The sequence below is a fragment of the Ursus americanus genome, chromosome 16 (genome assembly GCF_024610735.1).
Source record: "Ursus americanus isolate L20-20 chromosome 16, mUrsAme1.1.p, whole genome shotgun sequence".
NCBI lineage: Eukaryota > Metazoa > Chordata > Mammalia > Carnivora > Ursidae > Ursus > Ursus americanus.
The window spans coordinates 7,936,398-7,958,473 of record NC_142142.1 but is presented as its reverse complement, the minus strand read 5'-3'; the positions used below and the strand labels follow the sequence as shown (position 1 = coordinate 7,958,473).

The window sequence follows — 22,076 nt, the reverse complement described above, 5'->3', positions numbered from 1 at the left end:
TTTCTGTCCCTGAGCCTTGCACACTCAGTTCCCTTTGGCTGGAAGCGCAGCCTCCTACTTCTTCAAAGCCACACGCAGGAGTGGCCTTGGGAAGCCTCTCCCGCTCCACCGGACAGAGGCAGTCACACCCTGTGAAGGCCCTGTTGACTCCAGCAAGCGACCTGGGCAAATGTCCACCTCACACAGCTTCCCTGAAATGGGGTGAGAATCTCAGGCCTTGGGGTTGTTATGAGGACAAGTGAGATAAAGGTAGAAATCTGGCAAGGGCTGGGCATGCAGTAGGCACTTAGGAAACGGAGGAAGTGGGGGTGTGCCTGCCCTTGGCTAAGGCTCTGGGCTGCCTTCCTGCTGGACTGGTGGGTATGGCGCAAGGGAGATGCTGGGCTGGGACAGAGAAGGGACAGTGAGATTTAAACTGTGGCGGGGTCGAAATGGTAGTCAGAGGACAGAAGGTGAAAGCTTTGCTGCCAGCAAGAGGGACTCAGGTCAGACCTGAAGAAGGACCGGCTGACAAGGATTCGTGATTCCGGATGACTCTTATCTCGGGACTGAGTGCCCCTGGGCTCCACTGTGGAAGGCAGGGGGGATCAGAAGGGGTGCAGACTCTTAGGATACCCCAGGCCATGTGGGGGTTAGGTGGAGGTGGATCCCCACGAATGGAACAGCTAGAGACAGATAGGAGCAGCGTCCTACTACAGGGCTCAGCTTCCGAGGTTTAGGAGCCCAGGGGGGGCCGTGAGGGAGATCTGGCTGGAGAAGTCAACCTGGAAACAGCACCTGGAGGTGGGGGGATGTGGCTCATTTAACTCATTGTCAGCAGACCTTTGGGGGGGGGGGTCCCATACGCTAAGCTAGTGCCTGGTGCAAAAAGCAACATGGAGGGAGTCCTGGGCCAGCCCAGCCTGGCTGGGGCTTGGGTTAGTCAAGTCACTTCCTCTCTGTGGGTGTTGTTTCTTCATTTGTAAATGTCAGTGCTGGAGCAGGTCGAATGACAAGGGGCTGGACTTGTGGCTTTGAGCTGGGGTGGGATCTTAGTTGGCATAGCAGAGGGGAGCTGGAGGGAGACACAAGAAACCAGGAGAGGGTGAGGTGGTGGGGTGTTGAGGCTTGAGCTGGGCCCTTGGGGTAGGGGAGGAGGGGAACCCCCCAGCTTGTGGCCACGCTGTCACAACAGGATGACACTCCCCTCTGCCTGGTCCCTGCTTCCCTGGGGGTGGAGACTCAGTGACGTGTCACAGCAGGGCTTAAACCTCCAAACCAGGGCCAGGATTAGGGTACAGTGAGTATGCCACTTGCCCTGGGCACAGAGTGTAAGGGGTGGGGGTGGGCAAAAAGCTCGGTAATCAAGATAATATTTTTAAGCCATATTTTTTTTAAAAATCAAAATTAATGAGAGAAATATAAGATATAGTACCAAAATTTTAAATAAAGAGGTTCAGTATTGCCAATTCCTTCTTTGCCACAGGCTCCAGTATGGCTCAGCAGGGCACTGCTCCAAACTTCTTTTTTCAAGGAGCTGCCTCCTCCAGGAAGCCTTCCCTGACCTTCAGCCTGGCGAAGGCCCTGTGGGCTATTTTCACTTGGTAAATGGTGTCTGACTCCCTCTAGCCTGAGCTTCCTGGAGAGCCAGTCCAGGTCTGAGGTCTGTGTTATGCTTCTAGAGCCTTGAATGAGGCTGTTCTAGAGGGGTGTCAGGGTGGATCCCTGAGTCTGACCTTGGCCGAAAGTCTTTCGTGCAGGAATAGGAACTTGAGGGAGGCCCAGGAGGGGGCTGACCCCCTCTGTGGGTTGGAAGTGGTTTCCCGTTTCCCAGCCCTGGTCATTCCAGTAGGGTGGTTGGGGACATCAGCGATCCCCATTGAGTCTTTGGAACGGGGCCTGAACTGTACCAGGTGCTCAGTTAGTATTCATGATCACTTTTGGGAGGCAGGAAGCAGAGTGGCTAAGAATCCAGAATTGGGGGGCGCCTGGGTGGCAGTCTGTTGAGCGTCCGACTCTTGGTTTTGGCTCAGGTCGTGATCTCATAGTCGTGAGACTGGGCCTGTGTCAGGCTCCGTGCCCAGCACCGAGTCTGCTTGAGATTCTCTCCTTCTCCCTCTGTCCCTCCCGCTCATACTCTCTCTCTCTCTCTAAAATAAATAAATAAATCTTAAGAAAAAAAAAAAAAGAATCTGGAGGTAGACTATCCAGGACAAATGAAATGTGAGCCACGAGTGCAATTTAAAAAATTTTTAATTAATTGTATTTAACCTAAATATCCACAATATTATACTTTCATCACATAATAAATAGAAACAATAGAGATATTTTATCTTCTTGTTTTTGTACTAAATCTTCAAAACCCAGTGGGTACTTTGTACAGCACACTCCATCACGCGGCCACATCTTCAGTGCGCACGGCCGTATTTGGCTACGGTTTGTTACTGTATTAGACAAAGCAGATCTAAGACTGTATTCAAGCTGCCCCTTCTAGCTGTGTGACTTTGGGCAAATTACTTAACTTCTCTGTGCCTCAGTGTCTTCATCTTGAACTATGGGCTTTGTACCGCGTAGGGTTGCTGTGAGGATTCAGTAAGTTAATAAAAAAGTGCCTCGGTAGCTGGTGTATAATAAGGACTATTTAGGTTGGCTTTTATTTTTAAAAAATTGTCATTTGAGTAGCACTGCCGTTCTTTGCCAATTCTGTCTGAAGTACTAATTATCTAAAATTTATTTTAAAATACTTTTCAGGGGCGCTTGGGTGGCTCAGGGGGCTAAGCATCTGCCTGCAGCTCAGGTCATGATTCCAGGGTCCTGCGATCGAGCCCCAAGTCAGGCTCCGTGCTCAGCTGGGAGTCTGCTTCTCTCTCTCCCTCTGCCCCTCCTCCTGCTTGTGTGCTCTCTCTCTCTCAAATAAACAAATAAAATATATTTTTTTAATTTTTTTAATTTTTATTTTTAAAGATTTTATTTATTTATTCAACAGAGATAGAGACAGCCAGCGAGAGAGGGAACACAAGCAGGGGGAGTGGGAGAAGCAGGCTCATAGCGGAGGAGCCTGATGTGGGGCTCGATCCCAGAACACCGGGATCACACCCTGAGCTGAAGGCAGACGCTTAACCGCTGTGCCACCCAGGCGCCCCAACAAATAAAATCTTTTTAAAGAATACTTTTAAAACGTATACCTACTTGAGCCCCATCCTAAGAAGTAGCTGCAGAGTCTACTTAAGATAAATACCTAGCTAGTAAATTCAAGTGTGCACAAGTGCGCCCTGAAGCCGTCACGCACAGCCTCGCAGTTTTCGGTGCACCCTGCCCTGGTGGCAGGAAGCATGCTGTGGTCCCGATGTGCCCATTGACTCCCCCCCACCCTCCTCACGCAGAGCCCAGGCCATCTGAGCTTGCTGGTGGCCTGCCCTTGGGGATGGCCAGTTCTCTCTCCTCCTGCCTGGAAACACCCTCCTTTGGCCCCCACACCTGTTTAGGAGCAGGGCCTCTGGGGCCTCCTACCCGTGCCTCAGCTGCCCCGTCTGCCCTCACCCCACCCCACGGCTTCCAGCCTCAGTGGAGAGTGTCCTGTTTCCCCGGGTCTCCCCCGAGTCCCCCCACCTCTCATGGATAGGCTCTGCCTTATAGTGGGAGCTGCACCTGCCCCCTGTGCAGGCCTCCCTGGGGGTGGTCCAGGCCTGACAGTTCCTACGACAGCCTGCCTCTGCACAGCGCACACCGGTCCTGGGGAGGGCCAGAGCATGGCCAGTCCTGACACCTCTTAGCCACCTGTGTGACCATTACCTCTGAGCGGGCATGTCCGCCTCTTCACTCCCATGGGAAGGCCTCCCTCTGGCCTAACCTCCACTGCCCCACCCAACTTCCATTAGGCTCCCTGAACCCTTCCTTCTTCCCCTACCATCTTCCCCATCTCTTGCTTCCTTCCCTCTCTTCCCCCTTCCCCTTCTCCCTTCCCCTTCTTCCTTCCTCCCTTCCCTCCTCCCTCCTCCTCCTCCTCCTCCTCCTCCTCCTCCTCCTCCTCCTCCTCCTCCTCCTCTTCCTCTTCCTGGCATCCAGCTGCTCAAAGTGGCTCATGGACTTTCTCCTCCGCTCCTGTCCTTACAGGTTCCATCCACCTGGGACCAAGATGAGGAGCCATTCAGAGTAGCCGCTGCCTCTGGAAGGATCCCTGGTATCCTGGGCAGCCCAGCGGGTGAGTCAGGAGGTGGGGGTCGGGGAGCTGGGTTGGGTGTGGTGGGCTAAGTCCCAACTTTGAAATGCGGGAGACTTCATGGAGGCCAGGCCTGAGGTCCCAGTTTTCATTTTGAAAATAGGCAGAGAGGCAGGGAGAGGGTGAGGCTGAAGAGCCTCTCCGGAGGGCTTTGAAGGGGTGGGATGGATAGGGCAGGGACCAGCCGGTGGGGTGGGGGTTGTGAATCACATTCTCTTTTAGATTGTACTTATTTTTTGGAAAGTGATAGAAAAGTTTAAGGTACAGAAAGGTATAGTGAAAGGTAACCCTCCCTCCTGTCCTCACAGCTTCCGGTTCTTGTCCTCCAAGGCAGGCAGTTTCTTGTAGACCCATGGGGGGGGGTATTCTGCGTATGTGTGTGTGCATATATGTATATGTCTATACATACGGACGTATATGTACATTTTTTATTTAACCTAGATGTTTACATAACAAAACCCTGCTCTGCATCTTATTTTTCCATCTAACAATAAATCCTTAATATCGTTTTATATGACTTTCAGAATCTGCTTATTGGTGATTTTGGGGGAATTATGCTTTGTGCTGGTTATAGCTTAACCCAGGAAGAACCGATGTCTTCATATGTTGAGAGCTGGTTTATCCAAGAACATCCAGTGTTTTTCTGTTTGTGTCTTCCTTGGGGCCTCTCAGGAGCCTTTTTAAAGAACTCACATAGTTCAAAATGTAGGTAATTGGGGCGCCTGGGTGGCTCAGCCGTTAAGCGTCTGCCTTGGCTCAGGTCATGATCCCAGGGTCTGGGATCGAGCCCCGCATCGGGCTCCCTGCTCCACGTGAAGCCTGCTTCTCCCTCTCCCACTCCCCTTGCTTGTGTTCCCTCTCTTGCTGTCTCTCTCTGTCAAATAAATAAATAAAATCTTAAAAAAAAAATGTAGGTAATTGATGAAGATGTGGAGTGAACAGTCTCCCTCCCACCAGAGAGAGGTTTCCAGGCAAGCGGATGGAGCTTGGGCTTCAGACTCCCTCCAAGGCCCGGGGAGGGGCCTGGGCACTGCGTGCATGTGGTTTTGGAAATTTGTACACAAGCAAGATATTCTTTGTTTTTCCAATTAAATTTTTTTTTAAAACTGAGATATGATTGACATACAACATTGTATTTTCAGATGTACAACATAATGATTTGATATTTGTGCATATTGTAAAATGATAAAGATATTCTGATATCGTTTATTTTTTTTTACAAGAGGGAGGTGGGGAAGTGGCAGAGGGAGAAGGAGGGAGAGAATCTCAAGCAGACCCCACACCCAGTGCAGAGCCCGACGTGGGGCTCCATCTCACGACTCCGAGATCACGACCTGAGCCAAAATTAAGAGTTAGACACTTAACAGACTGAGGCACCCAGGCTCCCCTCTGGTGTCTTTTTCTTAAAGACGGAAAAAATGAAACGTGTCAGCATCAGACCCCTTGAAGCTTGGCTCTAGGTCTGCTCCCTTCCATCCCCTCAGCCCTCAGTTTTCTTCCTTAGAAGCAAGGTCACCTTGTTTCTGATGTATCTTTTCAGAGATATTTTATGCATTTACCATCACTGCAGACAGGTTTATCCTCCCTGGTTTGTTTTTTTCTAGATGAAAGGCAGAATGTTCTCTATACTGTTCTGCACCTGTCTTTAGCCACTTAACAATGTATCCGGGAGGTCATCACATATCAACATAGAAGAGTTTCCTCATTTTTTTTTTTTTAAGTAGGCTCCACACCCAGCATGGAACCCACCTCGAAGCTTGAACTCATGACCCTGAGATAAAGACCTGAGCTTAGACCAAGACTTAGACACTTAACCCACAGAGCCACCCAGGCACCCCAAGTTTCCCCATTTTTTTAGGGCTGCTCAGTAGTCTACTATATGACTACACTATAATTTAGTTAACTGTTCCCTGTTTGACGGGTATTTTGGTTATTTCCAATCTTTTGTTGCCAGTCACCTTGGAGGACTTCAGGATAAGTGCCTAGGGGTGGCTGCATCATAGCTATTGTGGCTTTAATTGCCCTTCCCAGAGACACTCCCACTAGCCAGCCGGGGGAATGCCTCACCCCCTCACCACTTCGTGTGAGGAGGTTACGTTCAGTTTCCTATGCTTAAGAACCATTTATATTTTCCTTTCTGTGAATTTCTCTCTGTGTATTTTTTGCCCCTTTTCCTGTTAGGTCATTGACCGGTTTCTTATTTCGAGGTGCTTTTCAGTTTTTAGGAAAATCAGTCCTGTGTCTGGGATATGAGAGGCAGATGCCCTCTGATTGTCGTTATCTCTTGGCTTTGTTTCTGGTGCATTTTTGTCATGCGAGAATGTTTGATTTTTTAATATAGTTGAATATTTTACTCTTTATCTCCCTGGGTTTGTATCATCCAAAAGGCTTTTGCCTCTTTGAGATGATATTTTAAATCCTTTCATGGTTTTATTTTTTATAATGAAACCTTTCCTCTGCCTGTAATTTATCCTGTTGTAAGGTGTGAGGTAGGGGAGTCTAACTCTGTTTCTAAATTGTTCCACAGCTGTCCCAACAATTTAATAATCCATCTTTTCTCCACTAGTTTGAGATGTTACTTTTATTGGACACTAAATTATTATGTGTATCTGGATCTATTTTTTAACTTTGTTTTGTTTGATTCATCTGTTCAGGTGCTGCTAACGTGCTGTTTTAATTACTACGGCTTATATGTCTTAATATGTGGTGAGGCTTGTTCTCACTCTTTACCTTTCTTTTCCCCCACCCCCTGCTTCTAGAATTTTCCTGGCTCTTCCTGCTTGTTTACTTTTCCACATGAATTTTCACATCCGCTTGTCTAGCTCCCCTTCCGCCCCTCCCCAGAATTGTGTGTGTATTTAATAGGATTGTACATATTTATGAATTAACTTAGAATTACGATCTTCCTGATGCCTTCTTCCCCGGTAGCATACCGTGTCTTTCCATTTGTCCAGGTCTCTTCTTTTTGCCTCTTCCTATAGATCTCACAGAATTCTTACTACGTCTCTTCTTGGTGTTTTAGGGTTTGTAATGCTGTTGTGAATGAGGCTCTTCGTCCTGGTTTCTACCTGGTTATTGCCTATAAATATTGATTCTGGGGGCGCCTGGGTAGCGCAGTCGTTAAAGCGTCTGCCTTCGGCTCAGGGCGTGATCCCGGCGTACCGGCATCGAGTCCCACATCGGGCTCCTCCGCTATGAGCCTGCTTCTTCCTCTCCCACTCCCCCTGCTTGTGTTCCCTCTCTCGCTGGCTGTCTCTATCTCTGTCGAATAAATAAATAAAATCTTTAAAAAAAAAAAAAAGAAAAGTAAAGTAAAAAAAAAAAATATTGATTCTGTTCTATTAGTTTTGAATCCAGCTCGCTTGCTGAATTCTTTAATTTTTAATCCCATGATTAATAATAATCACCGTCATGAAATGGATATCCTTGTTTCATTCCTGATTTTAATGGAAAATTTTCCCTTGTTTTCCCACAAATCAAGGTGCTGGTTTTGCAGTTTAAGGAAGTCTCAATCTGTTTCTATTTTAGTAAGATGTTTGTTAAGTATGCTGGATACTGTGTTTTATCATTTGCTTCTTTGGTATCTGTGGAGATGATCTGGTGACTTTTTCTGTTTTGATTTGTTAATCACCTTCTCTCTGTGTCATCTGTCTCTTGACTCTTGCCCGGCCAGGAGCTCTGGAATGCAGGGATGGGACCTGAGTCCCTATCGCCCAGTGCGAGGCTCTCTCCAATGAACAAATGAGTGGATGGCCTTTCCTATACCTTAACCCCCTTGATGGTAGGAGAGGTGACTCATTCACAGGGCCAGGACCCTGTGTGATGCTGGCTTCACTTAACTCCTGGAGCCTTCTGCTTCCTCCAGGGGCATGGAGGTGGAGTGAAGCTCACCCCGTACACGGGGCCTGCAGGGGTGCTAGCAGTGGTATCCCTCAGCCCCACCCATACTCGCTAAGCCCCCGGGCCTGGCCATCAGCTGGGAACTGGGCCCTCGCCTGGGTCTTGCAGAAGGCAGTAGACACAGCCATTGGTCAGCCTTGCAGCAGTGGCCCCGGCTGTGGATGGGGCTTAGGGGTGGTACCAACTCTGGAGGTCCTGGAGGGCTTCCTAGGGAAGGTGTGAGCTGGATGCTAGGAGGCCACAGGGGTGGCGGTGGCAGGTTTCAGACAGAGAGAAAAGCCGATGTGTTCAGGGGCCTGGTGGTATCTGGCCTTGCCTGGGACAGGGGAGAAAGCTCAAGGACAGAGCTTGACCACATGGCACGGGAGAGCCACAGAGGGTTGCTAATCAGGGAACTGTGGCAGGGCAGCTTTGCCTCTCACCTGTGCCCATCTGTCTATTCCAGGTCTGGACAGGGCCCTGCTGGCTGGCCCCTGCTAGCAGGAACCATGGCGGAGGCCGGGGATGCCGCGCTGTCTGTGGCTGAGTGGCTGCGGGCGCTGCACCTGGAGCAGTACGCCGGGCTCTTCGAGCAGCATGGACTGGTGTGGGCCACAGAGTGCCAAGGCCTCAGCGATGCCCGCCTGCTGGACATGGGCATGCTGCTGCCTGGTCACCGCCGCCGCATCCTGGCTGGCTTGCTGCGCGCCCACACGCCCCCAACCCCTGCACCCCGCCCCACCCCCCGGCCTGTGCCCATGAAGCGTCATGTCTTCCGCTCGCCGCCCCCACCTGCCGCCCCGCCTGCTGCCCCACCGGAACCACTGCCCACGGCTGGAGAGGAGGAGGGGCTGCCCACTGCCCCCCCCATCCCACCCCGGAGGAGCTGCCTGCCGCCTGTCTGCTTCTCCGCCCCATCCACAGCAGCCCCGGACCCTGTGCTGCCCCCACTGCCTGCCAAGCGGCATTTGGCAGAGTTAAGTGTTCCGCCTGTGCCCCCCCGCACTGGGACCCCCCGCCTGCTGGTGAGGTGAGTGGATGCCATCCATGGTGGGAGGAGCACGGGTAGAGGATCCTAGAAAGTGGAGGGGGCATTGGTGGCCTTTGGCAGTGCGGTAAGAAAGGTTCCGTCAGTGGAGGGAACGGCCTGTGTAAAGCTCAGAGGTGGGAAGCACTGTCCGGGGGCACTCTGAGCAGACTGGAGCTAAACTGTTGGGTGAGTGTGGGTAAGGCTTGCGGATGGCACTGGGGACATTCTGTGAAGGTCAGGTGGGAAGCCAGGAAGGTTTCAAGCGGAATGATCAGATAAAAGCCAGATACTGAAAAGATGACTTTGGGGGTTGGTGAGGTTGGTGGAGGAGGAGCCTGGGTGACTAGTGACAGCAGATTGGAGTGAGGATCCCCCTGGAATGGCCCGTGGGGATGGCCTAGGCATAAGCAGAGAGAGCACAGGGAACCACACAGCATCCATGTTTCCATCTTGGGTGGATAGTGGTGCCATCCCTGATCTGGCGGTCCAGGCACAGAAGTGTACCCAGGGAGGAAGTCTGGAGTTCCATCTGGGGCCTGGTGGGTATGAGACGCTGGGGATGGGAGTACATTCCGAGTCAGTAGGTAGCATGTGGAGGAAACAGTCTAGGATGATGAGCTTGCTGTTGGGGGAGCGGGACTGTCTCTTGTCTTCCCCCTCCACACTGCTCCTACCACGTGTCCCCAAATCCTGGGGACACTTCTCAGGGTGCAGTCTACTCACTGTCCCTCCCAGAATTGTTTTCTCCTCTCCTGGCTCCCTGTACTCCTGTTTCCTTGAGTTTCCTCCTACTTCTTTGGGCAGTCCATTTTAACCTGCTTCACATATGCCCTCCATTCCTGCCATTTGCTGGGGTGCCCAATGGAGAAGGAGCATCCCCAGCTGGTGCTGGATATGTGTTCAGGGGTGTAATGGAGATTACTGCAGTGCTTGGACCAAGTCAGCCTAATCTGGGAAGGCTTTTCGGAGGAGGAAAGGATGTGTAGAGAGAGGTCTCCTGGTCCCTATCGTTGGGCACTATGCTGGGTGCTTCACTTACACGATCTTGCTTGATTCCTGCTCAAGGCTTCTGGGGGATTTGTGTCCTGTTTGCAGGCAGAGAAACTGAGGCTCAGAAAAGGGAGAGGAGTGCTAGCTGGATCCATGCCAAGTGCATGCTCAGGGAGCCCCTGTGGGGAGGGTCTGGGAGATTTTCCCTGCCCGGAGAGGGGCATTAGTAGTAAGGGGCCTTGAAGGCCAAGCCAGGGCTGTGCTGTTTTGAGGTTTAATTGGTGGAAGCACGAAAAGGGTTTTTGCCTTTCCTGGGTTCACGCAACGGGGGATGGTACTATAACCCCTAGGAGCCTGGCTCATGGTTTAGAGTTTCCTGGAGCCCTTGTGCCCTCTAGTGGCCACTCTCGTACATGCATGAGCCGGTTCTTCTTTATTTTATTTTATTTTATTTTTAAAGATTTTATTTATTTATTTGAGAGAGAGAGCATGCATGCGTGAGAGAGTGTGAGGAGGGGGCGTGAGCAGGAGTGGGGTGTGAACCGGGACGGGATACGAGCGGTGTTGGGGTCAGGGTTGGGGGCAGAGGGAAAGGTAAAAACAGGCTCCCCGCTGAGCAGGGAGCCCAACATGGGGCTTGATCCTAGGACCCCATCCCAGGACCCCGGGATCATGACCTTGAGCCGGAGGCAGAAGCTTAATGACTGAGCCACCAGGTGCCGCATCCATTTCTATTTCCTTTCATTCTCTCATCGTGGGGAGGGGCTGAGGGAGAGAAAGAGCATATGTATGTGTCTCTGTGTGTCTGTGTGTATCTGTGTCTGTTTGTCCATCTGTCTCTAGGGATGGGAGTAGGTGAACAAGGACAGGCAGCTCACAGAGGCTGAGGAGGCAAATGTCATTGAGGGAGTGGAGGCCTGGATTCCTGTTTCCGAGGCGGAATACCTGGGACAGGCCCAGCCAGCTGTGTGCCTGATGGGCAGTTGCCCCTCTGGGCCTGTTTCTCTTTCGGGTGCCCTCCTTGGCCCTCCTGGTACCAACATCTCTGTTCAGGAGGCTTGTTGGGTAGAGCAAGGGTCCTGTCTATGCTCCAGAATACCAGCTCCCACCCTCAGAGCGTCAGTGTGAACTTAGTCACTTAGCCGACCTGTGGGGGAGGCCAGGCTTCCACGCTCAGGAGTCTGGCCCCCCTTGTAGAGGACCCCAAATTCATCCCATGCTGAGAGAATTTGTAGACAATTATGCTTTACCGCATGGGGCTATTTCTTAGGGCAGAGCATGATGGGAGGTGAGCTGCCAAGCCTGGCTTCCTTGTCCAGGGGTCTTTGACATTTGGAATGGCGGACAGCTGCAGGTCCCAGCACCCTGACTTCCAGGGTGCACAAAACCCTTACAGCCCAGTGGCAGAAGAGCTCCCTGCAGATGGAGCTTCATGTATGTGTAACAGCTGGAGGCCGGGCAGGGAGGGGACCGGGATGGCTCTCCCCCACAGCCGCTTCCTCAGGACCCCAGGCTCCTTGGTGTATGGCAGAAGGCTGTTCAACCTGGCCTGCTCCTGTCCCCTTTGTAGGAGTCCCTTCTTCCTGATATGGCCTTTGGGTCCTTGCTTGCACCCTTGAGTGACAGGGGTCTCACTCTCTCAATCTGCGGACCTCTTACACCAGTTCCTGGGGTGACCGAGTGAGCGCTTCTGCCTGGCTCTGGCCCATCACCAGCGTCCCCAGTGGAATTTGGGATTATCTGCTGCGTGTGCATGTGTGTACTCTTGGGACAGTGGCTGCGTGGGAGGGCATGCCTAGCCAGTGTGTAGGCGTGCACCCGTGGGTGCGCGTGTTTGTGCAAGCCGTCACAATAGTAGTGTGTCTGCGTATCTACGTTTCTGCACGGGTTTTCAGGGAGGCCATATGTGGTCCTCATATGTCCATGTGAGTGGGGATTTACGCGGTTTCCGTGGTTACTTGCTTGGTGTGTGCGCATGTGAGTTCATCAGGGCTTGCGTGCACACCTGCGTGTGCCCGTGTGTACTGGCGCGGTGGGACCTCCAGTAGCGTGAGTCCATTTGTGAGGCCATTGTGCTGTGGGTGGTGAATGGGCTTGTGTATTATTTGTACATGGCTGGGTGTGAGCCAGTGTGTGTCCACGTGCTGCCAAGCCCACTAGTGTCGGCTCCGTGAGAGCCAGGATTCTTGGGGGTTCTGTTTACTGCTGAACCCCCAATACCTGCAACAGAGCCAGGTGCCCAGTGGGCCCTCCAAAAGTATTCGTTGTGTGCGCGAATAGATGAAGACTGCCCGAGTTTCTGCACTGCCCAGCGCTGACACGTGTGCCACTACGTGGGCTCAGCACCCCCAGAGCACCCTCAGCACACACTGGACATTAGACGATAGGGTCAAAGGGCCCCAAGCTCACCACCCCACATCCCTTCCCACCAGGCAACCTGTATCACCCCAGATGTCTTAGGAAGGCAGAGGCCTTCGAGGAGGCAGGCAGGAAATGAGAGGGACAGGTTTGCCACCTCCCTGCCCCAACCGGGTCAGGACTCTCAGAACCAGGCTCACATGCTGCCTGGCTTGGAAGGACTCCACTCCACCTCTCCAAGGGTCTACACCCCCACCATTATTTAAGCCTGTGATAGGAAACTTGTTGATGAATCCAGACATGCTGTGAAACTTGCCCAGAGTCCTACAGCCCAGCAGAGTGGAAGCCAATGTTCAGACCCTGCCTCCTGGGCTGGGGCCTGGTCTATTCAGCTCCAAGTGTAATAGATGTGAGCCCTCTGAGCCTGCTTCCCCAAGTGGGAGAGGGGTCTTTTCTGATCTAGGGTTCCAAGGTCACTCCACAGAGCCCCTCTCAGATTGCTCTGGGCCTCAGTTTCCACCTTTGATACCTGCCTAGATGCCTGGAGATACCTCCAAAGAGGAAGTATTTGCCCAGGGTGGGCAGCTGCCAGCTGGGATCACGCTGCAAGGCCTCCCACCTGTGCCCCTGACTGCTCTGCAGCCTGGCCAATCCCAGGTCTTCCTGAAGGCTGATCACTTGTTGCTGGGGCAGAACTTGCTCCCTTCAAAGAGCCTCTTCCCCAGCCTCTCTGGGCCTCCTTGCGGGGGTGGAGAGGGGCCAGCCAAGGCCAGGGCTTCCTGAGGATCTACGCTGTAAGGCCCTGCTAGGCAGCACTGGGGTGGCTTGTCCCATTCCAACTTGGGGTGGGGGGGGCAGGCTGGGGGCGGGGAGGAAGTGTCTGCCCCAGGGGATTCTGGGTGACTTTTCTCTTTCTCAGTGTTTTCAGGAAGTGTGTGTATTGGCCAGGGCTGCAGGGGGTGGGGGAGGAGGAGAGCAGGAAGCCAGGGGAGCCAGAGCTGATGTACACACACACACACACACACACACACTCTCACACTCACTCACTCCTGGACAGATCCAGTTTTACACAGAAACACACACTCAGACAAGTGATCACAGCCACGCAGAGCGGTACCTGAACCCCGACACGGCCTCAGACACACCCAGGGAACAGGGGCCTGGCTGTCTGCCAGACCAGCCCTGCTCAGACAGGCTGCCTGGTCAGGCAAACAGCACTGTCGAGCAGAGCTGTGGGAGTCCTCCGGCCCAGGACCTGGTGGACGTCTGAGGGTGAGCGAGGGGCAGCTTTGGGCTGGGCTGTCAGCGGAGGGTGGGGAGGGAGGCACCTTCTGAGGGTCAGCTTGTCCCCTCTGGGCAGGGTTTGCTGTGGTACTCCCTCCACCCCTCACTTTTTTACTCTCAGAATTTTCTCTCTTCTTTCACTTTCTCCACATCTTCTGTTTTCCTCTTGCCCTTTCCTTTTCTCCCTTCTCTTTTCCTTCCCTCTGCCCTGGACTTTTCAGACCCCCATCTTGCCATTAGCCTGTTCACTGGGCCCACTGGGAGCCCAGGGTGGCGAGAGACTGCCTCTGCGGCCTCTGTGGGTGTCTGCCCTTCCGGGACCTGGTGCTGATCTCAGTTCTGGCTTCTCTCAGTGTCCAGTTCAAGGGTGTTGTGGCTCTGGGCAGCTCCTACCCGAACCCCTTTGCCCTCCCACTGAGTCCAGGATAATAGGGAGAACTACTGAGGGCTGAGACCTACTGAGGGCTGGCACTTACTTGGTGTGGTTCGTCCCCCACTTCCCCAAGGCAGTAGAGGAGTGGGTGCCTATGATGTTGGGGGGGCTGGGCTGGCCATCCCTCCCCACAGTTGCTGTGGGCCCCTCATGAACTCCACAACCCTGTGCTTGGGTCACTAGGTCCTGTCTGTGCATCCAGCCCTGCCCTGTGCCCTTGGCTCATCTTTCCACAGGGCTCAGTAGACACCTACCTGCCCCTTCTCCTGCCAGGACAGCTGGGCACTCAGGATGTGGGGGTCAGGGTCCATGCGGCCATGGGCTCCCTCAGGGATGAACTTCCTTGCCCCGTAACCCTCGGGAACCAGCACAGGGCCAGACCCGGGAAGCATGAAGAGCTGCCGTGGGCGAGCTGGGCCTCTGCCTCCTCCTGCCCACAACAGCACGGCTTGCCTGTGGGAAAGCTCAGTGTAGGCCTGGTGCCTACATGCCACGAAGGGCCCAACAGGCTGTGTGAGCTTAGACGAAGGAGCAGCTGAGTGGACTTCCCTGGAGGCATGTCCTGAGTACAATGGAGCCGATGATCTAGAACTTGGGGGGGTTAAATGAAAAAGCCTCCCGGAAGACTGCTTAGCACATAGTGGGTACTTAGTAAGTGGCAGCTGTCGTTCCAGGGAGAAGTGCTAAGAGCTGAATGAGCCTTGGTTGTGCAGGTGGATGCCAGGTTAATCCACTGTTCTGTGGAGGGGTGGGGGAGCTGCTGCCCTTCTCCAACGCGCAGGATGCGAGTGGGGTGCTGGTCATTCAGTCACAACACATACTCTCCGAAGCCCCCTCTGTGTTGGGTGATGTCATGGCATGGAGAGGGATGGGCCTGAGGGGGCTCACAGCATGCGCGGAGGCTGAGGGGCATGCTGCGGTCTACGTCTAAGCAAGGGGAAGCCCAGGAAGGGCTTTCTAGGCTGTGACTTGGATAGAACTAACAGAATAGAGCAGGGGAGTGCTGGAGGGGTTGACCCTTGGGTCTCATGATGGAGAAGGAAGGACAGGGGCAGCCACGGAGGAAGCAAGAAGCACAGGACTGAGGCCTGAGCCCTGTGTAGCCAGGGCCCAAATGAGGAAGTGGACAGCTGGGAAGGTTTGCCCCTGTGGGAAGGGGAGGTCAGGGTAGGAGACAGATGTGGGCAGATCACTGGGCCTCATCCCACCTCTCGGCCCTGCCAGTGAGAGCCCAGGGATTGAGATTCGCCTGGGTCCTTCCAAGGCCTGTGTGACACTTCAGGGGGAGGGCCCTGAATCCAAGACAGCATGTAGGCCTGGGTCCTTGGTCCTCTGAGGTCAGTTCAGTGAAGCAAACATTGATAGACACAACTCTACTGAGTGATCAGAAGCATGGAGGCTGGAGGAGCCCCAGGGAGGCCCCAGGCCAGCCTGGAGCCCGAGAGGAGGCACAGAGTGGAGGAGGAGGCTGTACTGTGGACAGGGAGGGCTGTTCCAGGTGGAAGGAGCCACATACGCAAACGCCTGCAAGTATGCATTTATGGGATACGGCTCAGGCAGGCATGGCTGGAATGTGAGTAGGGGATGAGTTCAAGGCCAGCCTGAGATAGTCAGACTGCCCCACTCTGCTGGCCCATCTGTCCTTATGGTGAAGCCTGGTTCCTTTGGCCAGAGATTGATATAGACTGAAAGATAGGAAGGGAGAGCCCGGGGCCGCCGTAGGGGTGGAGGCCACGAAGAAGCTTCTCGGCCCACCCTCTTCCATCGCAGCCAGGGTGGAAGAATTGTGCTGATGACCTGTGGGGATGGCTTTCCTTGCTGACTTGTCAATAAGCCTGGAAGCAGGTCAGAGAGGAAACTAAGGCTCAGAGGTAAAGTGACCTGCTTTGTGAGGTCAAAAACTGACGTAGAGTCAGGCTGGGATTTGAGTGGGTTGAGCCAGCTCCGCCTCCAGCTCGTCTCTTAGCGAGACCGACCACACATCTCATTTTGCCCAGGACGGGGCCCTGTTTATAACCGTTCTCTGACATAGTTACTAATAGTGCCTCTTTAAACTGTCAGAAATATTCTGGTTTATATGATTTTTGTTTCCTACGATTAATTATATGGTCACCCTCTTCTTACCCGTTCTGACTTGGGACCCTCACATGTCCCCCCGCCCCCACGTTGAAGGTCGGGTGTGTGTTTTCGCCCCGATTCCATTAAACGAACCTTCTCAGGCTGAGGTCCCATGCTGAGGTGAACCAGCCTCTGCCCCTGTCCAGGAGTGGCTCGGTCTTGACTTGGACATAGTGGGGGGAGCAGATGTGTCCACATGTCACTTGGATAGAGGAGAAAGGGGCTGAAGGAGCAGGGGAGCCAGGGGCGGGTGGAGGCCCATTGAGGGCAGGCCCACTGAACTGTGTTCTTAGGTACTCGTGGGCTTTCCATGGGCTGAGATGGGAAGGAGAGGGTGGTGAGGAGGAAGCAAGCAGTGTAAGCCAAGAGCTGGAGGGGGAGGCCACTGAGCACGTGCTCATGCTTGGGGCTCAGGATTGGGGCCAGTCTTCTGGCCTAATGGGTCCAGAGGCCGGTAGGAAACATCCCAGCTGGGCCTCGGGTACAGATTGGAGCCGAGGTGGCTCTTAGGGTTGCAGGCACTGAGTAGCCAGGACCCCAGCTGGGGTGGGGGCACTCTGAGGACACTGTCCCTTCCTCTGGGGTTTTCCCACTATACTGTGCCTTCCGGATACCACTTCTCCTTTCCTGGCCTGGCTGTGACTCAGCATGGCCCTGTCCCCTGTGGTAGGCAGGCGGGGGTCAGCCAGGAAGGTTCCTGGAAGAGGGGGCTAGAAAGAGGCCTGGAGGTCCATGGGGGGGTCCCCTTACTTCCGCTCGCTTGGCACATAGCCATTTGCCTGCAAAGACTGTGCTGGAAGAGGAGCCGTTTGCACTGTTCCCCTCTTCCTTCTTGCCATGGTCACAATTGCCATCAGAGCTGTGATCGCGTTCCCTCTTGGATAGCAAGTCCAGAGCGGCCTATATCCTGAGCTGGGTGGCTAGTGTAAGAAGGCAGGCCTCAGAGAAGCTCCCAGATCTGGCTGCGGCCTCATTCGGCCCTGTGGTTGAGTCTGCAGGCTGTGGTGCCAGGGTGCAAATCCCAGCTGTGGGATCCAGGACGAATTACTTTGTGTCTCTGTGCCTCAGTTTCCTCATCCGTAAAGTGGGGATAACAGTAAGCCATACCTTATAGAGCCCTTGTGAGGAGTAAATGAATGAATCCATGTAAAGTACTTAGAAGACAACTGGGAATATATACACACACAGAATCCTAATAAGAATTAGTTAATCCATGTCTTCATTCATTTGTTCGTCCCTGCTGCGTGCTTGGCATGCAATAGCGAAGAAGGTGGGTGTGGCACCTGCCTCAGGGAACCCACAGGCTGGGGAGACAGGCCTCAGGTGGGCAGATCCCTTGCAGACAGGACAGTGATGGGGGGCAGCCGGGGTCCAGGAGTGGGAGGGCAGTTGCTTCTTCGGCTCTGAGGATGCTCTGTGGCCAAGATCTTCCCCACAGCGTTGGCCCTCAGTCCTGGGGGAGATCAGGGGAGCACTCGGCACTGCTTGGCATTGGAGGGGCAGAGCCTGTCCCCATTTCCTCTGGGTCAGTCTGACTGGCACTGGCCTCACAGCCTGGAGTTCCACTCTCAGCCGATCACAGGCCAGGCCCCCACGGGCCCCTTCTGCTTGGGGTCTGGGAGACCGTGTGTGATGGACTGCTTTGCCTGTCAGGAGGTCCCCAAGGACATTGCAGCTGACCAGCTGGGGTCACACCCTTGGACCTGTGGGTACTTACTCAGTCTCTAGCTCTTCCTTCACCCTTTCATTCGCTTTTCTCTCCACCGTGATGGCCAGCCTATCCACCTACCCATCTGTCCACCACTTGCCCATCCATTCGGCCACTTACTTGTTCTGTCATCCACCCACCCGTATGTCTGGCTGCTCACCCGCTCACCCAGCATGCTTCTGTTGCTGACTCAGCCACTTCCTGTGCTGGGCTGTGGGGTAAGGAATCAAGCCTGAAACTGCTCCTGCCTAAAGAGACTCTGGGTCAAAGAGGGGAGACAGCTGATGCAGTGCCCACCAGGGGGTCTTCTTAGCTCTGGCTCTCGAGAGTACCATAGGCCCCCTTGGCGTCCGATTCCTCGAGAAGCATTTAGGGAGGGAAGGGCCGGCCACCAGAGTCGTATTCAGTGCCACCATTCACACAGCTGTCTGGGAGCCATTCTCCGCGGCCCCCTAGGAGACTGCTCAGGGGTAGGGGACTGAGACTCACGACCGACAGACGTGAGAGCCACCCTGGCTTTGAAACATCTTGACTCAAGGGGCCAGTATGTCCTCTAATGACTCCACAGGTGTGGTTTCAGGTTCCTACAAGGGATGTGGCCAGTTACAAGCTGGCACCCTCAGGGAAGCCCGAAGCTCCGGCTTCTCCCCCAGGCGGAGAGCGCACCTGCAGTTTCTAGTCTAGGTACAGCGCCTCAGGCCACTTTGTCCAAGGCACTGTTGCCAAGGAGCGTGGCTGTCATACCACCTGCAGCAGGTTTCTAGGGCCGCAGCGTGAGAAAGCTAACTGCAGGTCAGATTCTTACACGGAGAGGAGGCGATGAGAGCACAGGATGATAGGAGTGTGGTTCTCCGGTGGAGTCAGGGTTCAGGTCTCGGCTTAGATGCTGGCAGGGTGCCTGGCACAAAGCACGGGGCTACTTTAAAAAATGTTGTTTGGAATAACTTGTTGAAAGCTTGTAACAGAGGGGAAGATGGGCAGGGTCTGGGGGAGTGTGAAAGAGGGTCAGGAAAGACTTTCAGAGAAGCAGAGCTTAAGTTTGGAGTTAAAGGACAAGAGGATGTTCTCTAGTCAGAGCCCAGGAAGAAGGGGTTCCTGGAGGAGGCACCAGCAGAAACAAAGGTCTGGCATCACGATCGTGCCCCAGCCCTCGCTTGCGTTTGCGGTAGACACACTCTACCAGTCACTGCCAGGAACGTTGGGGCAATAACCAGGCTGAAAATAACCAGTGAGACAAGTTGCTCGCCCACTCTGGTGTTCCTCCTTGGCCCCTGCCTGACGCTGGCTGAGACAGTGGGCGGGGCCAGGTTTCTGGGGCTTCGGTGACTTGTTCCAGCTGTGTGGGCTCACAGCATGCCTTGTCTTGGTTAATTCTCCCAACACCCCGCCAGACCGGTGATGTAGTCCCTGCTCTACAGAAGAGGAAACTGAGTCTCAGAGAGGCTCAGTGCTTTCCCTTGGACACACAGGAACCGAGACTGAGGCAGGGTTCAAACTCATGTCCAATGCCCAAGCCAGGAGACCCCCAGGCTGTAAGGAGCAGTGTGATCTGTGTGAGAACAGATACACAGAGCACTGTGGCTGTGGGAGCCCAGGAGGCCCTGAACCTGGCCTTGGAGTTGGGGAAGGGTTTCAGGGGAGTGGGTGGGGAAGGTGATAGAGATGAGGGGCCCGTGTGCAAGAGGAGTGTGACAGGCAAAAAGCCTTAGCAAGGATGTGTAGCAGAAGAAACCCTCGTGCGCTATTGATGAGAATGCAAATTGTTGCAGCCACTGTGGAAAAAAGAATGAAGGTTCCTCAAAAAAATAAAAATAGAACTGCCCTACGATCCAGTAATTCCACTGCGGGGTATTTACCCAAAGGAAATGAAAACACTAATTCAAAAAAGTGTATGCACCCCTGTGTTTACTGTGGACTTGTTTACACTAGCCAAGATATGGAAGCAGCCTAAGTGTCCCTCGATAGACGAGTGGATAAAGAAGATGTGGAAGATACATATATAGATATAGATATAGATATAGATACAGATATAGATATAGATAAAATATTACTCAGCCATAAAAAAGAAGATCATGCCATGTGCAACAACACGATGGACCTAGAGGCTATGATGCTGAGTGAAATAGGTCGGTCAGAGAAAGACAAATGCCATAGGATTTCATTCATATGTGGAATTTAAGAAACAAAACAAATAACCAAAAAAGAGACAAAAAAACAGCGCTTAAATTCGGAGAGCAAATCGGTGGTTACCAGAGGGGAGAGGAATGGGAGGATGGGTGGGACAGGTGAAGGGGATCCGGAGTACACTTATCCTAATGAGCACTGAGAAATGTGTAGAAATCATCATACTGTATACCTGAAACCACTATAACACTGTATGGTAATTGTACTGGAATTTAAAAAAATAGACAAGTATGGTGGGATCAGGTGAGTGTGAGGGGTCTGAGGGCACCCAGGGGGTGGTGAACATCCTCGTCTGGGGCAAGAGAGAAGGTGGTCTTGAGCCAGGAACCCACAGATCAGGGCCTTAGGACTTGGTTTTTAAGGCTCTGATCTGTGCCCTTGGCCTGGATGCCCGTTTTGATCCTGACCCATCCACTCGCCAACAAATGCCTTCTTATCCTTAAAAGCTCAGGTCAAACATCACCTGCTCCAGTCTTCCCTAACTCCCCCAGGCTAGGATGCAGACCACCTCCAGCCCCTTCTGGCTGGCATCCCTCTTCTAGATTGGAGACCCTATGGGTACATGTGGCTGAAAGCTAGAGCACTGGGGACAGGTGACCCTGTCAGAGAAACGCAGGGCCAGCTCATGGCCAAAGAAGGGGCCTGCTTCCTTTGAGGAGCTTGGAGGTTTGCGGGCAGGGGAGTGAGGTGAGGGTTGGGAGGCTCCTGTCTGAGTTTATGGAAAGAATGAGCTTTGCTGCAGCTCAGGTGAGCTGGGGGCTCAGTGGGTTTGAGTCCTGGCTCTGTCACATAGTGAGCCAGCCCAGTGACTCAGCTGCCTGGAGCTAACCCCCTGGTGCCCTTGGTCTCTTCCCAGCCTTCCCTCCAAGGAAGAGGAGCTACTGTCACCACCGCTGTCATCCCCTCCCCAGCCAGAGCCTGAGGAGCCCCCCGCCACCTTCCCCCGGGTGCCTCCACAGTCCCCGTCTCCACCTCCCAGCCCCCCGGAGATCCCCCCAAAGCCTGTTCGCCTGCTCCCAGAGTTCGGTGAGTGCCGTAGCCGGGCATGGGGTTCCCAGTGCGTAGCCTGGAATCAGGGCCCCTCAAGAGTCTGCAAGGATGCAAGGATCGAACTTTCTGGTGGGTTCTGCCACCAACACAGTGTGGCCCCGGACAGGTGAGCATCATTCTCTTCATCCTCGAGGTGGAGACAGCACCCACCTATCTGACCTGCGGACTGTTAAGTGCATGTGGCAAACTTTCTGAGTCGCTCATGGTTTAAAGTCTAGGAATGTTTCCCGTGGTTGTTGATGGTTTGCTTTTCCTGGGATTGTCCATTTTTCTTGATTCTTGATTCTCATTACTTTTTTAGCCTTTCTGGACAGCCTCTGCCTCTGACCCCCAAACTTGCCGCCTATTCAGACCTCTTGTGGTGGTCTGGCTTCTCCTTTGGCCACCCCCTAGTACTGTCCTATGAAGCCCTGAGAGTATTAATAGCATCTCCTGTCCCTTGTGCCTATTTTTGAAAGCCAGGCTGGAGTGGGGGTCTCTTTTAGACTGAGGGTGGCTCATGTGAAGCCAGGCCAGGGTGCTCAGGAGGGGAGGCTAGGTTCCTTGCTTCTGAGTCTACCCCCTCCCCACCCCCTCTCTCCTCAGATGACTCTGACTACGATGAGGTTCCAGAGGAGGGGCCAGGGGCCCCAGCCGGCCTGATGACCAAGAAGGTGGGGCCAATGATGATTAGGGTTTGGGCTGTCGGTCAGAGCGGAGGGTGGGCTGCCCAGCTGCCTTGCAGACCCTGGGGACCACCAGAGAAAGCTGTCAGTTCCCGGGAGAGCTTCCTTCCCCCCTGTCGCCTAGCCATGCAGGCCTTGGGGATGGAGCATAGCACCTGAGCTCTGGGCCAGCGGTCTGC

At 53.6% G+C, this 22,076-nt stretch overlaps 1 protein-coding gene across 6 annotated transcripts in view; it reads left to right on the top strand.

Moving 5' to 3' along the window:
* The window catches only part of ARAP1 (ArfGAP with RhoGAP domain, ankyrin repeat and PH domain 1), a 62,297-nt gene that overhangs the window by 12,979 nt on the left and 27,242 nt on the right, over positions 1-22,076 (top strand). For 5 of the 6 annotated variants that reach the window (XM_045816168.2, XM_045816170.2, XM_045816167.2 and 2 more), the window contains exons 2-5: positions 4,093-4,180; positions 8,544-9,107; positions 21,039-21,208; positions 21,818-21,885. In XM_045816168.2, the coding sequence (XP_045672124.1) occupies positions 8,587-9,107; positions 21,039-21,208; positions 21,818-21,885 (759 nt within the window). In that variant the 5' untranslated portion in view covers positions 4,093-4,180; positions 8,544-8,586. Of the gene's footprint in view, positions 1-4,092; positions 4,181-8,543; positions 9,108-13,409; positions 13,728-21,038; positions 21,209-21,817; positions 21,886-22,076 lie in introns of those variants that run through there. The other variant, XM_045816171.2, reaches the window with a different exon arrangement.